The following is a 13,390-nucleotide window of genomic DNA, read 5'->3' as shown; positions in this document are numbered from 1 at the left end:
GCAACAACAATAGCCAGCAAATTTTTAAACGATAACAAATTTCAAGCGATTTAAGAGTTGTCTTATTTTCTCGCGACCAATTTTTAGCCAATCGAAATTGAGCAAAAATAGCTGTGGGAAAACACAACTGCTGAAACACATTACAACCGCTCAAGATTTCGTCCTTTACGGAGGTTTGTAATTTCAATTCAACAAATTTTGCTTTACATTTTTTGGCTTCACAATGTTTTTTTTTCAGATTCAAATTGAGATTTGTTTCAGAGTGTCCAGATTCCTTTCCTTCACAACAAATCACAGCCCAAATCAACACCAAAAGCCCAAAAATCGATTAACTCAATTTGGAGTTTTTGGGTTTCCATTCAACTAATTCAGTTTTACTTGATTTCAGGCAACCGATCTGCAAAACAACGTGGACAACAGTAAGTCAACACCTTCAAAAATATAAATTTTTTAGATAATATTTTATTCCATTTGTGGTTTATTGCTAATTTTATACTATTTGAAATTTTTGTACAGGTTTTGAAGCATTTTGTTATCTATTTTAGGTTCAGATCTTCGTTTTCTTCATATGAGCACCTGTTGAGCCGATAGGCTTGCTGTTGCGAATGTACTGCATGGACTGAAACTGATGGAAAACTGATTTACTTGAAATGTTAAATTAAGACTTTCAAAATACATGAATTGTAAATTTAAACTTAAAACTCCAAGAGAGAAACTATAGTAAAAATAGATTTAATGGAGTTTTCGTAGCTCAATTTTGAATCCATTTCAAAGGTTTTCAAACAGTTATAATCCATTTTTCAACGGAATTAAATAGATTTAAGAGGATTTAAATCGTTAAAATGGTCCCAGATTGATGCCGTAGAACGGATTTTGTTGATAACATTTTTAAAATGAAAACCTCTATAAAATCGATTTTTAGTTCAATTATTCCAATGCTGGTGTTTTATTACCGGTAGACAATTGCAATGATAATCACCATTAATTTGATGAAATAGGCAAGAGCTTAGGAAATTTTTAATTTGCTATGAAAGATCTTATGACAAGCGTTTTGAACGCAAATTTTGTCTGCTTATTTTTTATCACTGTATTTGCTCTCCTTCGAAATAATCTTTGTTTTAACATCTCAAGAAAATTCCATCTAAATTGGTGAAATGGAGTTCTAGTTGGCTCTGATCAAAACAATTTACCGTCTGAACCCCTCTGATCAAGAATTGTTGAAATGAGAAGTAGAACAGGTATTGTTCGTTTAATAGTTTGTTAGGCCAGTAAACAATAGTTATTTTGCTGTTTCAACATTGTCTCATATGTTGTCATTTGCCTAATTTAGTAGTCTTGATTGCCATTCTATTGCTACAATACCCTTCTGTTTATGTTTTCACTAACAATACCATTATGATGACATACAATAACCATTACAGAGATGACGGTTCTCTATTGCATACACCATTGAAACTTCTATTCCTTTTATATTCAGTATTATCATTTCAAGTAAACTTTTTATAAGAGATATTTGTTTTTGAAATAATTATATTTATTTATTGATAGCTCATATTTATTAGTTGCAACTGATTCCTTGCTGTCCAGTCTGGTTAAAATCATTGGAAATTTTTTCATTTGATATTTTGCGCAAATGAAAACTTTTCGAACAAAAGAGTGAAAAAAATATCAGAAATTTTTTCACTTTGTTGCAACCAATTGTCCGTCTTTGCAACTTTTTGAGCATGAATTAGTCTTTTTTTTGTGTTTTGCATAGTTTTTGACTTTTTTCTCTGTAATTATTGAGCAGATACTAAAACATAATGTTTCAGAATAAAATAAAATCTGTTAACATTACCTGGCAAAAAATTCCATTTTCTCGAGTATATTTAATCGATTTTGTCACTATTTTCTACGACCAGACTTCAAGATTATCACACGTCGCCACTCGTCTCCAAACCGTCGCTGTTGCCCGTGGCTACTAAACTAGACCGAAATCTCTGTCAATTATAATTCTGTCAATTAGACCGAAATCGAAGAAAGTCCATTAAATAATTAATTTCAAAGAAGTTCCTAGCAATCATTGTGGATTAAAATGACAGTTAGAAATATTGCGACTAGCCAAATCACGGTTCAAAAGAACAAGCAAATCAGTGCAAAGTTATGACTGCAGCTTGAATGCGATGTAACGGATAAATTGACGAGGGTTTTCTACAGTTTTTAATAAAAGTTTCTAACAAACATTTGGAGACATTTGCATTTAAGCAAGAAATTATCAGCCATCTGTCTGATAACTACCATGACTGAGTTGCTCAAGGAAATGGGTTGCACAATGGTATAACAGATTCACTTCAATGGGTTCAGATACCAGCAGTTTCAAACATTGAAGAAGCGGTTACAATTCGCAAAATTTTTTTTATTCCGAAAAAAAAAGATGTTAATTTGTTTTGCGTCATCAGAATAAAATCAACAGAACAAAACAATTTCTAGTCTTTAACGTCATCTTCTCTACTTGATTACTGAGTTGTGCTGTGTTTTTTTAACAATGAATGAGATGCTTACTTTTTTTTACTTCAAACCTGAATTTTTTTTTCAACTTCGTTATGTAAATAGAAAAAAAATCCTGGTTCAAAACTAATCATTCATTCAATCACATAAGTTGGAATCGGTTGGAATTATGCTTCCTAGGTACCTCCTTTCGAGTTAAAATTTTTTACAATTATTTCTGTTCTCTCGCCCAAAATCATCGCGACTCCATTTTACGACACAAATGACCACACAAAAAATTACGAACTCACCACTCGTTGTGCAAAAAATCAAAAACACTGTCCCAGCTAATTGGGTGAAAAATTTGCAAAGAACTTTCCAATCTTGACGGGCGAGATACGGATTCAAAGGCTTGCTTTTGTTCCATATATGCCTATAATCTAGCAATCTTCACGAGTGCTGGCAAACAAATTGATGCAGTGGTGACTGATTGAGCTACTGAAAACTGGAGATAACCCAGCAGACGGCAAATTTCTGTTATCTGCCAGAACGGTGATTCGTTTGAGGGTCTTGCAAACTGTCTCTGAAAACTTCTCAAACGGCACAGAGGCTACAGTATTGAATATAGTTCCAAAGTTGCTACTTTTTTGGGCATATTGTTTTGTACAATCTGTCCTCAGCAGTTTTCAGGGCCAAACCAGACGCCTTCGCCGCACTCGCGAAGAAGCTTCGCTGCTAAAGCGATGTGACGGTTACATCCAATGCTGCTGAATGACCAGCATTTCAAAGGGGTAAGAATGGGGGCCCGGCCATGCAGGAAACTCACCCCGGTTGGTGTTGTTGTTGGTTAGTAAACTCTCCTGCCAACAGATGAGAAAAATATGCGCTCGAGCACGCTGACATAATTTTGTTTTATTTACAACCATGACGTGCTATCATATCATCCTCACCATGGCATGGCAAGGCATGATTGGCTATTACATCCAAACTGGCCGATTCACAATAAAGATATTTTATACTGTTTTTGTACACTTTGTCACGCAGTCGGTTTCTAAGAGTAACACGGATTTCATTCCGCTATAAGTTAATCCCCTAGCCGGAATGTTTTCCCAACAAGTATGCTTGTTAGTAAAAATTACTTGTTAACAAGTTTTCATAAGCTGAATTATCAAGTTTTTCTTATAGTTTTGTTGAGGGATATGTGGTCGCAATTTCAACTTATTCCTCATTTTTTAGAAATAAGATGTCTTCAATTGAATGATAGCCGGTTTGATTTTCTTCAAGGTTGGAAGATTCGGAAACGGAATCAGCATATGCAGCTTGAATTTTATCCAGCAATATTTGTATTTTGATATCAGTTTTGGTAATTGGAAGTCATGCGTGGTCCCTTGAAGTATCTGACACGACAGATCCTCAAATTTTTCAAATAATGCGCTCTGAAGCAAGTCAAATTTCCGCTGGACTGTTTCCGGTTTGTATTGGGAGTTGCATTGTAAGTACACTAATTTGGGTGTACCCAGGCAATAACGCTGGATACCTGGAGCAAATTGTGGATGGTCTACATATGCTAGATTGCCAAGAATTTCCTCCTCCTCTCTTCTTCTATTTTTTCAACTAGTTTCAGTAAACAAGAGGAAATGAAAACATCAAATCCCAGAGTTGCTTCTTTGTTCCTATTGATCAAACTATCAAACTTGGTCATGCGTTGATCATTACTTCTCCTTCCTGAGTTCCAAACGACAGTTTTCTCCGAGTTTTGTTAGAATTTCCAATGGTCTACATAGTTGGGTTTCGGAACCTGCAGTAATGCCGTCATCAAGATACTAGCAGTATTGAGTGAGTGAGGTTTGGTATTTTTCCTCTGAGTTCAGTAATAAGAGGCTAGATGGCCAGGGAAAACAAAAGTGAACCCAATTGATCTCCTTGACTTACTCCCAACTGCCTGCCAACCGCTGAGCTACGGAAAAACAAACTGTTATGCTGAGATTATCAAGAAGGCGGCAGCGGCAATCAGTCAGTTTTTTTAAAGCTTCCTTTTTGAGGGACTGAATGCTTTTTGCTGCTGCAGTTCTTGATTCTGATCGGACTGTACAGGCCGTGGGAAGAGCTCTCTTCAGATTATTCAGATCGTACTGCTTGACTTTTTACACTCTAAGCTGTGCTCTAATCAGATGATCTACTCCTTGAATGGGGTTTTCATAATACTGCTGAGACCGTAGGTAAGGCTCTGATCAGACCTTAAAAACCCTGGGCGGGGCCTCGATAAACTTTATTCTGACCATTGAAGTAGACTTCACACCCTTGTAGGTAAAAAATTTTGGAGACAGTTTATTAGGTTATGTTAATCATGTTCTTTCATTAATTAATGCGCTGCACGCTCTTCTAAGATCTTGAAGGAAGGATGTTTATCTTGCGTGATCTTGCAAGAAATTTTGCAAGATTCTGCGTTATTTCAAGAGATTATTGCGGATTATTAACAGATTATTAACAGATTATTATAACAGTTGCTAGGGGAATAGAATTCGCACGTACAGTTTTTCAATTAATGGTCTTTTTATAGGTCGAGGACTAGACTAGGGTTTCTTACGAGTCTCTCTGCATACGTTTGGACGAGTTATAGGTGCAAAAATGGTATTTTGATCACGAGTTGTGTGAGTGATAATCCATTAAATTTTGACAGTTTTCTGCTTTCTGTTCTAACACAACACAGATAGTAAACACTTTTTAAAAAGGAAAGTTTTTGAAGACCTTGTAGTCATAACTGTCATCTCTTTGATTGCTTACCTCTTATATGGAAGAGCCTTCCCCCTTCACATACAGAGATGTGAGGAGTGAACAGCAGAGAATCATAGACAGACAGGACGAGGGACTGGAACAGATATACGAAGCCCTCAAGAGAACCAAAAAGGTGCATGTTTTAAAATTTTGGGATATTTTCATAATAATTCCATATTCAAGGTATGTATGAGTAAAAATGTTAATTTTTGCACATCATTTTGTTCTGTTTTATTGGAAAGTACTATTAGCATAGCAGGTGTCGCATTTTAGCGAAATTTCAAAACAGCCATTTAGCTCTTAAAATGTTTCTTTAAAAAGCCCATGAAGATCCAAAAATCGTCAATTATTTCCTCTCCTAGAGCTGCGAAGTCCAAATGATATAATTATAAAACCCCAGAAAGAAAAGACTATGCAGTTTATCGAAATTGAGAAAAAATTGCACCATTTTTTTCCAAATAATGTTTTATCAACATTACTTATTAAACAGCTTTTTTAAGGCGAGTGCATATACTCGCGATATCCGGACAAAATACCCAAAGCTAAAAGACCCAATGCAAAGATATCCAATGTGCTAATGTGTCAAACTCCCATGGTTAAATTTATCAGAAAAGTACATTTATCAGCATATCTTCAGGCCTATTTGAGGAATTTTTATTCTAATTAGTTTAGAACCACAAAACGGCAATCGTGGTGCGAAACAATAAAGCGAAAACGTTTACCAATAAATACTGCTAGAAGATTACTGAAATTAGACTAATTACTTTTATGTTGTTGAAGCAAGTATTGAGACACAATTTTAAATAAAAAATTCTTGTTCTTTTTTGCTTTCTTTTTCGAGTTTTCCGCTTCGATGTATTTTCTATCTAACCATGCTAATAGCCTGGGCCGAGGATTTTCCCCAAAAAAACGGGGAAAAAACGTAAAAATTAAAAAATTACACCCCTATTTCTCCGTATAATTAACGGTGGGAGAGTGTAATAACAAGAGTGTAATTTTAAAAAATAGAAGTGGAAGGTGGTAGTGAGGATCGCTCCCCCAACCTTCCCTATGTCCAACATGTTACTTCCCCTTTTTGCATTAACCAACTGCTACAACAATTTAACGTTTCATTTTAGTTATAATGGTAATTCTATAAGAGTGTAATTTTTTATCAGTCCAGTCTTAATTACATATTTTGCAAAGAGTGTAAAAATAGCGGAGAAAGGGTGTAAATACATTTTATTTTTTTAAATTACACTCTTGCACTCTTTTCCCCCATAAATAGGAGTTGAATTTGCATTGCATTCTAATCCCAGCTAATTAGGGGTGGATTAAGGGTGAAACCTCGGCCCGGGTGTCGAAAATTTCAATATTTTGACGACTTCTTTCTTGATGTCATGCGGGGGTTTAAAGATGCGGTATAAAGATAGTGGTTGCCTGAAGTACATTCTGTTGTGCATATCAACTAAAGCAAAACCAAGTCGACCTCTTTTGGTCTTTGATGTTCGTTTTATTTGTCTTATTTCATTTTATGTTCATTTTATTTGTCTGGTTTTTTGTACTGTAAATGTTTTTTTTCTTCAAAAATTGTTTTTCCCCCCCACAAAAATGGCAATGAAATATTCAGAATTTTTAAAATTATGTTTTTCGCACTTTCAAGCACAGATGTCTGGATGTTAGAAACAGGACATTGTAATCATCGCTAGTTAAGCAAATAAAAAATCCAACAAAAATATTTATATACGTTAACAAAGAGGCTCGGTAATATGATTTCGCACATAACTTGCCGGCCCCGTTTAACCAGTTTTTCACTTAATTGGCCAGCAAATGAGCAAGAGGTAGAAAACGTTCAAAATTTTGCATATTGCTGGAAAAAATTGTTCTATCCGTTCAAAAGTTTGCTTTGTGCTCAAGCCACTATGCAAGTATAAAAAAACCTCATCAGAAGTTTGATGATACATGACACTAAGGAGACTAAGAGACAAGACAAACAACAAAATAAAACAAACAAGCAATGATTGCGAAAAAATTCAATGGTTACCTTCATAAAAAATCACTTAAAGATTAAACCTTTAGATATAAACCGAAATAATTAAATCGCAGGATTTATACCTCCACAGAGCCGGTGGAATTTATCATTACCCAAAATGTTACACAATTACTGGAAAAATCGAACAGTCAATTAAACAGTGTCGAAGCCTATGAATTCAAAATTTTTTCGATTAGAAAATTAAATTTGATCAACTGCATCTTCTTTCAACGCCGTTAATGTAATATTTGACTTGTAATTAAAATGTCATTAATTTGAGAAGGGGAAAACATAACAAAAAAGAACCCCAATATGTAAAATTGTCCGAAAATAAAAAAAAGTTATGAAAACTCGCAGGGTGAACGCCAAAAAGAATTTTTTTACTGATAAAACAGACACGAAGACTATATTTGAATTTACCTGAAAGAGAATTCGACCTCACTTTCTACTGAGACTATGCTAAGATGTGAGTTTAAGTGATAAGTGAGTTTAACTTTTAGTTTTTTTGAAAAGCTATCAAAAAATTAGTACAAACAGTCAGAAGCGTTCATCTAAAGTTATTAAATTGATTGACTTTCAACTGCTCAGAAAGTCCATTGGTCTTAACAACAAAAACAGGCAGAATTCAAATTTTCAATTACAGATTTAGGCAAACCGTGCATAAGCAAGAAACCATAAGGGTTTTGCTGAAATTATCATGTATTTTTTATTGGTAGTTGTCTGATCTATCAATAAATGAGATTCGATTCGATATCATTGCGACTTGTAATTAAAAATTTAAAAAAACAAGGGTGTTTTTTCTTAAAAAATGATTTACCATCCAATTTTTTTTCTAAGTCTCAACATCCCAAAATCCTCAATGACGCCAAGACCAATACTGCTATTGCTGTTTGTCCATTAAAACAAAAAATTGTTCCAAATGTTACCGAAATAGCTAATTTAACAAAAAAAGGTCAATATATCAAAAAAAGTTGAATCTTGGGTACCTATTGGTTTTTATTAGCAAAAATCAGTAGTTATCAAATTGGCAGGTGTTAGGAGCTCCTTAGCTAAACGAATTAGAGCTTCTTTTAAATATTTTCTGTCATAAAACCACAAAAAGGACATCAAACGCTGTTAAATCTCGTCAAATTCATTAAATTTTCACAAAAACCATTCGTTGGATCAACCAAAGTCATGGGTTTTACTCAAAAAAACTATACATTTATATACTGGCCCCCATTTGAATGCTACAATTTATTATTGAGTCGCTAAACTAAATCACCATTGTGGTCGGATGGAAAAATGCCAAAACGAATTACAAGGGACAGACTCAAAAAAACGATCCGAAGCCTTTTTCAACGATGAGACCAAAACTGCCCTTGATATCGCTGCTCGGCTGCTTAAGAATTAGAATTCATTTTTCCCGATGATTGTGTAACAGATTTTTTGGCAAACGAAAATCTTAATATACCGAAAGGATGCAAAAGGCCGCTAAAATGCCAGTTGCAGAAAACTTTCAAGGAAAGCGGAGGTAAAGAAGCAGTCATCTGAGTAAGAAAAAGTTGTACCAGCAGTTCTATGTCTAAAGTAACTGTGAATTGTAACTGGGCTAAAAAATCTTTTATGGTACCTTTTTGGATGATAAAATGCTGAAATTTGAAAATTTTTAGCCAAAACTGATGTTTCAAACAATTCAGCCACTCTTTTTTATCTGCAAAGGTTGAACCAGTTAGGTTGTCTTAAATATTTTTATCCGTTTTTAAGCAAAACTCATAAAAAAGTCAGCAAAAATTACTAAAAATGTGAACAAAAGAACAGATGTGAGGCTAAAGTTCACAAAATTTTAAACCTCCGAAACTGATCAAAAAAGAGAATTTCACAAAAATAGTTTTAATTTGAAATTCTATACTTGACACATTTTCTAATGATACTACTCACAACCCTGTATGATGAATATAACGATTGGCGAAAATTGACTGAACAAAAAACCTATGTGAGCATATAGCTCCCGGTCGGAACAATACGAAGAGGTTAGTTTGATTCGAACTTGACAGAAAGAAAATGTGCGAGATTTTCTGCGTCAACAAAGGTGCAAACGCACAATACGTACAAAAAAATCAATCAATATTAAATAGAATGAAAATTCTTACATTTTTATATAACTACTGTATTTCAAATAGGCATGGAAAAAGGTAGAGGTCAATTTATGACAAAAAAGCGTTAAAATGTTTTTTGATAAAGCAGAGGAAGAAACTAAAAGCAATTGCTGGTGTTATGTAACAGTAGTTTATGCAACAGAGTGTTCAAGATAAATTTTGCGTCTCATTTATGAGCAGGTTATCTGCATCTCAGATAACGTTCACCTTCTTTTCTGTTCCCTTTTTCTTGTTTTCTATGATTCGCTCTGTTTGTTCGTAAAAACAATTTCAAAAAATGAGAAAACCACGTTGGCACCACTCTTATTAGTTGTTCTTCAATGCTCACGTAAACCAATTTGCTCCTTCGAAGCACATAGAGTTCTGAAACAAACAATTTGTTCGTTTGCTAAGTTATTCTGCTGTTCATTCGCAGATATTTTGTCGCTAATAGGACAATAAGTATTTGCAAATTTTTAGGTGAGACCTGAAATTCATCTGAGTATTCTTTCATTGTCTCAGAATTTCTGATTATAAAGATAACTAACTAATCCGTTTTAGGTCTTGTTTACATAAACACTAACAAATCTGCAGCTGGTTTTGGCATATTTTTTCTTAATTCGTAATTTATTGTTCTCTCGGACATAAATGCCGGCATCTCTTGCTCACTTTTTCTGTGATCTGATTATTGGTGAGTATTCAACAGAATATTTTCTCATAATCCAAGATTATTATTAAAAGGTGTATTCTGGAGTAATTTTCATTGTACTAATTCTCAGGTCGTTGAAGTTGCGTCACAAAATGATTTTTTAAACAATAAAAATATTTAATATAACGAATAAAAATGAACTAATAAATTACATAAAGGATCAGTCAACTGTTAGCAAAAGCATGACCTCTTGGGGAGATTTGTATTAAAAAATCTGAAATAGAAAAAGAAATTTATGGTGCTTCAAGTTATTGGCAAGATGTTTTAAGTTTTGATGAAGATTTCAAGACCATACGTCTTATCAAGAAGATCTATCAAGTTTCATTTCACTGTGCGGCTTCTTGAGAGCTCTATTTTCAGAAAACATTTTCCTGAAACAGCGCTCTCAAGACTTCAAATCGGCACACCAGAAAATATATTTGACCACTTATTGCAATCCTTTCAGGTCGGAATTGCCATTGGAAACGAGATAGATGAGCAGGATGAGTTAATTGAGGACATTAAGTCTAAAACTGGGAAAGTGAATGACAAACTGCACACTGAGACGAAACACACGGAAAGCGTGCTCAAAAAATCTTCCACCTGTTTTCTCTGGACTATTATTGTCATGCTGGCTATCGTCATTGTTGTGGTAGCAGTTCTAGGATGAAAAATAATCGTTAATGCACATATAATTTAGTAATTTACAATTTTATCGTCAAATGTATAAGAAGAAAAATGAAACCAAATACAGTCTATTTCTATAATCTTGTTTTAGTTCTTCTCCCTTGTTTTTTGTTGTTTTAGTTCATCGAGGAAACAAAAGTTGTTTGATAAATATTTTTTGTTCAATATATTAATACAAAACGCTTTGAATTTAAACAACTCAGCTAGATTACTATAATAGATGATGCACATATAAATTAATGCACATATAATTTAGTAATTTACAATTTTATCGTCAAATGTATAAGAAGAAAAATGAAACCAAATACAGTCTATTTCTATAATCTTGTTTTAGTTCTTCTCCCTTGTTTTTTGTTGTTTTAGTTCATCGAGGAAACAAAAGTTGTTTGATAAATATTTTTTGTTCAATATATTAATACAAAACGCTTTGAATTTAAACAACTCAGCTAGATTACTATAATAGATGATGACTACAAAATGATTTTGTATTCATTACTAATTTAATTACTAGAGTATGAATTGGAATAAAGAATTGATTTTGTTTTTTTTTTCGAGCATTAAAATCAACCGGAAAGATCGCTTAAATGCGTTGAGTTTGCATAAGATTTTTCAATAAAAAAATTCTCGATTCACAATAGAATTTAGATGTAGAAAGTGATCCCAATCTTTCTAAAAATAAAGCATTATTTTAGTTTCTACATGCCGCCCCAATTGTAAATAAATAAGCTGCCAGAAACTGAATGACGTCGTTACGTAAATCTATCCAGCAAGAAAGTGTTACCCCGGGCCGAGGCCGAATGGTTAACTTGTAAGAACTTGCAAGTTTTTTGCAAGTTCTTACAAAGCGATGCATCGCCTTGCAAGTTTTTCTTCCAAACAATTGCAAGTTCTTACAAGCTAACCATTCGCCTTACAAGTTCTTACAAGTTAACCATTCGACTTACAAGGCTTTTACAAGTTAACCACTCGACTTACAAGTTACTTACAAGTTAACCATTCGCACACACACACACACACACACACACACACACACACACACACACACACACACACACACACACACACACACACACACACACCACCACCACCACCACCACACACACACATACACGCACACACACACACACACACACACACACACACACGCACGCACGCGCACACACACACACGCAAGCACTAAACCGTAAAAAAAAACGTTGCAAGACATGAATGTAAACGGATGTTTGGAAAATATAGAATCTGGAAAAGTGTGAATTGAAATTTTAAAAAAGGATATAAACATGAAGGGTCAATAATTTATTTTGAGAAAAAGCTGACATTTGATTTTGAAAACTCAATCAAAGGCAATATTTTGGGTACATTGTTAAAAAAAGCAATCGCAAAGAAGCCAATTGAGATTTACTGTTATTTAATGGAATTGCAAAAGGATCTCTCTTGAATTGATAAAATTTGAAAAGTAACCATTTTATCTACTTAGGTCGAATTGTATTATGTTATCCAAACAGAGCAAGTAACTCCCACGCTCTTTCTTCGGTGAATGACTGAATGTTAAATTGAATTAACCAAGAAGAGTTGTGCTCAACCGGAACGAACTTGCAAGAAATTTACAAGTTAGTCATTCGTCTCGCAAGTTCTTACAAGTTTACAGTTCGACTTACAAGTTATACAAGTTCACTATTCGATTTGCAAGTTCTTACAAGTTCACCATCTTTTGCAAGAAACTTGCAAGATCTTACAATTTAGCCATTCGGTCCTGACATGGGACGTCATTTCTTAAGCATACGAGATTTAAAATGCACATTAAACTTGTTCTCTTATACGTTGAAAGCTCAGAAAAATTGCAAATAACATAACTAATGTTGAGCTAAATAAAACAATAAACCCATTGCGTACTCTTTAGGCTTAATATTTTTAATTTTGAAAAAAGCATCGTGACCAATCCTAGACAAGGACTTGTCTATGACTTAAGCTAGAATGGCCTTTTTTATATTCGTTTGCTTTTGCTTTAACTATGTGAAAAAAAGGTTGCCTTATCGGTGTTTTTGCCCTGACGTGTTACGTGGAGCAGTTGACCGAGAGAGGTAGTATACTATTCGAAAGATTGAGTTTGTTACCCTTAATTCTCGTGCTGCTGCTTACAGTGCCACCTTCAGTTTAAACATTGCGATAATAATAATAAACGGATATTAACATTGCAGTAGTTTTATGCGATATTGAGCGTTAACGCCCCAAACAGGGTGATGCAGAATACTTTACAATTGGCACCTCTTTACAAGTATGTTCAGCTGGACACAACGAACACTTCACCGCCATCCTAGTCAGTGACGATTTAGAAGTCTCAACAGGCACATGGTATGTTGTCGAATGTGATAAAAAGGGGCGAGGGAAGCACAAATGCCACTACAAAAGCAGTTCTTACCTCACAATCAATGATTTCAAAAATGAGTCCTACTCCTTTGTGAGGCTGGAACACTTAAAAAAAGGCATATGTCATCTCGGCGAGATCCAACATATTTATGTGGGAGAAGTGCCTCACGTGGGGGACATTTAAGGAAACTCTTTTGATCATTTTAATTTATAGATTTTTGATTAATTTGATAGTTAAAAAATATATCATTATATATACATACATATATATATATATAT

At 34.2% G+C, this 13,390-nt stretch overlaps 1 protein-coding gene across 1 annotated transcript; it reads left to right on the top strand.

Annotated features, from left to right (window-relative positions):
• The first annotated feature begins 1,308 nt into the window (after positions 1 to 1,308).
• LOC142357731 (syntaxin-8-like) lies at positions 1,309 to 10,824 on the top strand. Its single transcript, XM_075409276.1, has 3 exons — positions 1,309 to 1,429; positions 5,265 to 5,374; positions 10,524 to 10,824. The coding sequence occupies exons 1-3, from the start codon at positions 1,396 to 1,398 to the stop codon at positions 10,725 to 10,727; spliced, it is 348 nt and encodes a 115-aa protein (XP_075265391.1). The 5' UTR covers positions 1,309 to 1,395; the 3' UTR covers positions 10,728 to 10,824.
• The last annotated feature ends 2,566 nt before the right edge of the window (positions 10,825 to 13,390 follow it).

This window comes from Convolutriloba macropyga, unplaced genomic scaffold (genome assembly GCF_964194025.1).
Source record: "Convolutriloba macropyga unplaced genomic scaffold, txConMacr16.3 SCAFFOLD_3854, whole genome shotgun sequence".
NCBI classification, from domain to species: domain Eukaryota; kingdom Metazoa; phylum Xenacoelomorpha; order Acoela; family Convolutidae; genus Convolutriloba; species Convolutriloba macropyga.
Note: the sequence above shows the minus strand (reverse complement) of the source record. Positions and strands in the feature narration are given on the sequence as shown.

What these genes read in the sequence shown, in the direction of transcription:
- LOC142357731 (XM_075409276.1), top strand. Translation starts at nt 1,396, where the DNA reads ATGATGACATACAATAACCATTACAGAGATGACG. An exon ending in TAACCATTACAGAGATGACG is followed by an intron (nt 1,430 to 5,264) that starts GTTCTCTATTGC and finishes CTTATATGGAAG; the next exon opens with AGCCTTCCCCCTTCACATAC. An exon ending in CCCTCAAGAGAACCAAAAAG is followed by an intron (nt 5,375 to 10,523) that starts GTGCATGTTTTA and finishes CAATCCTTTCAG; the next exon opens with GTCGGAATTGCCATTGGAAA.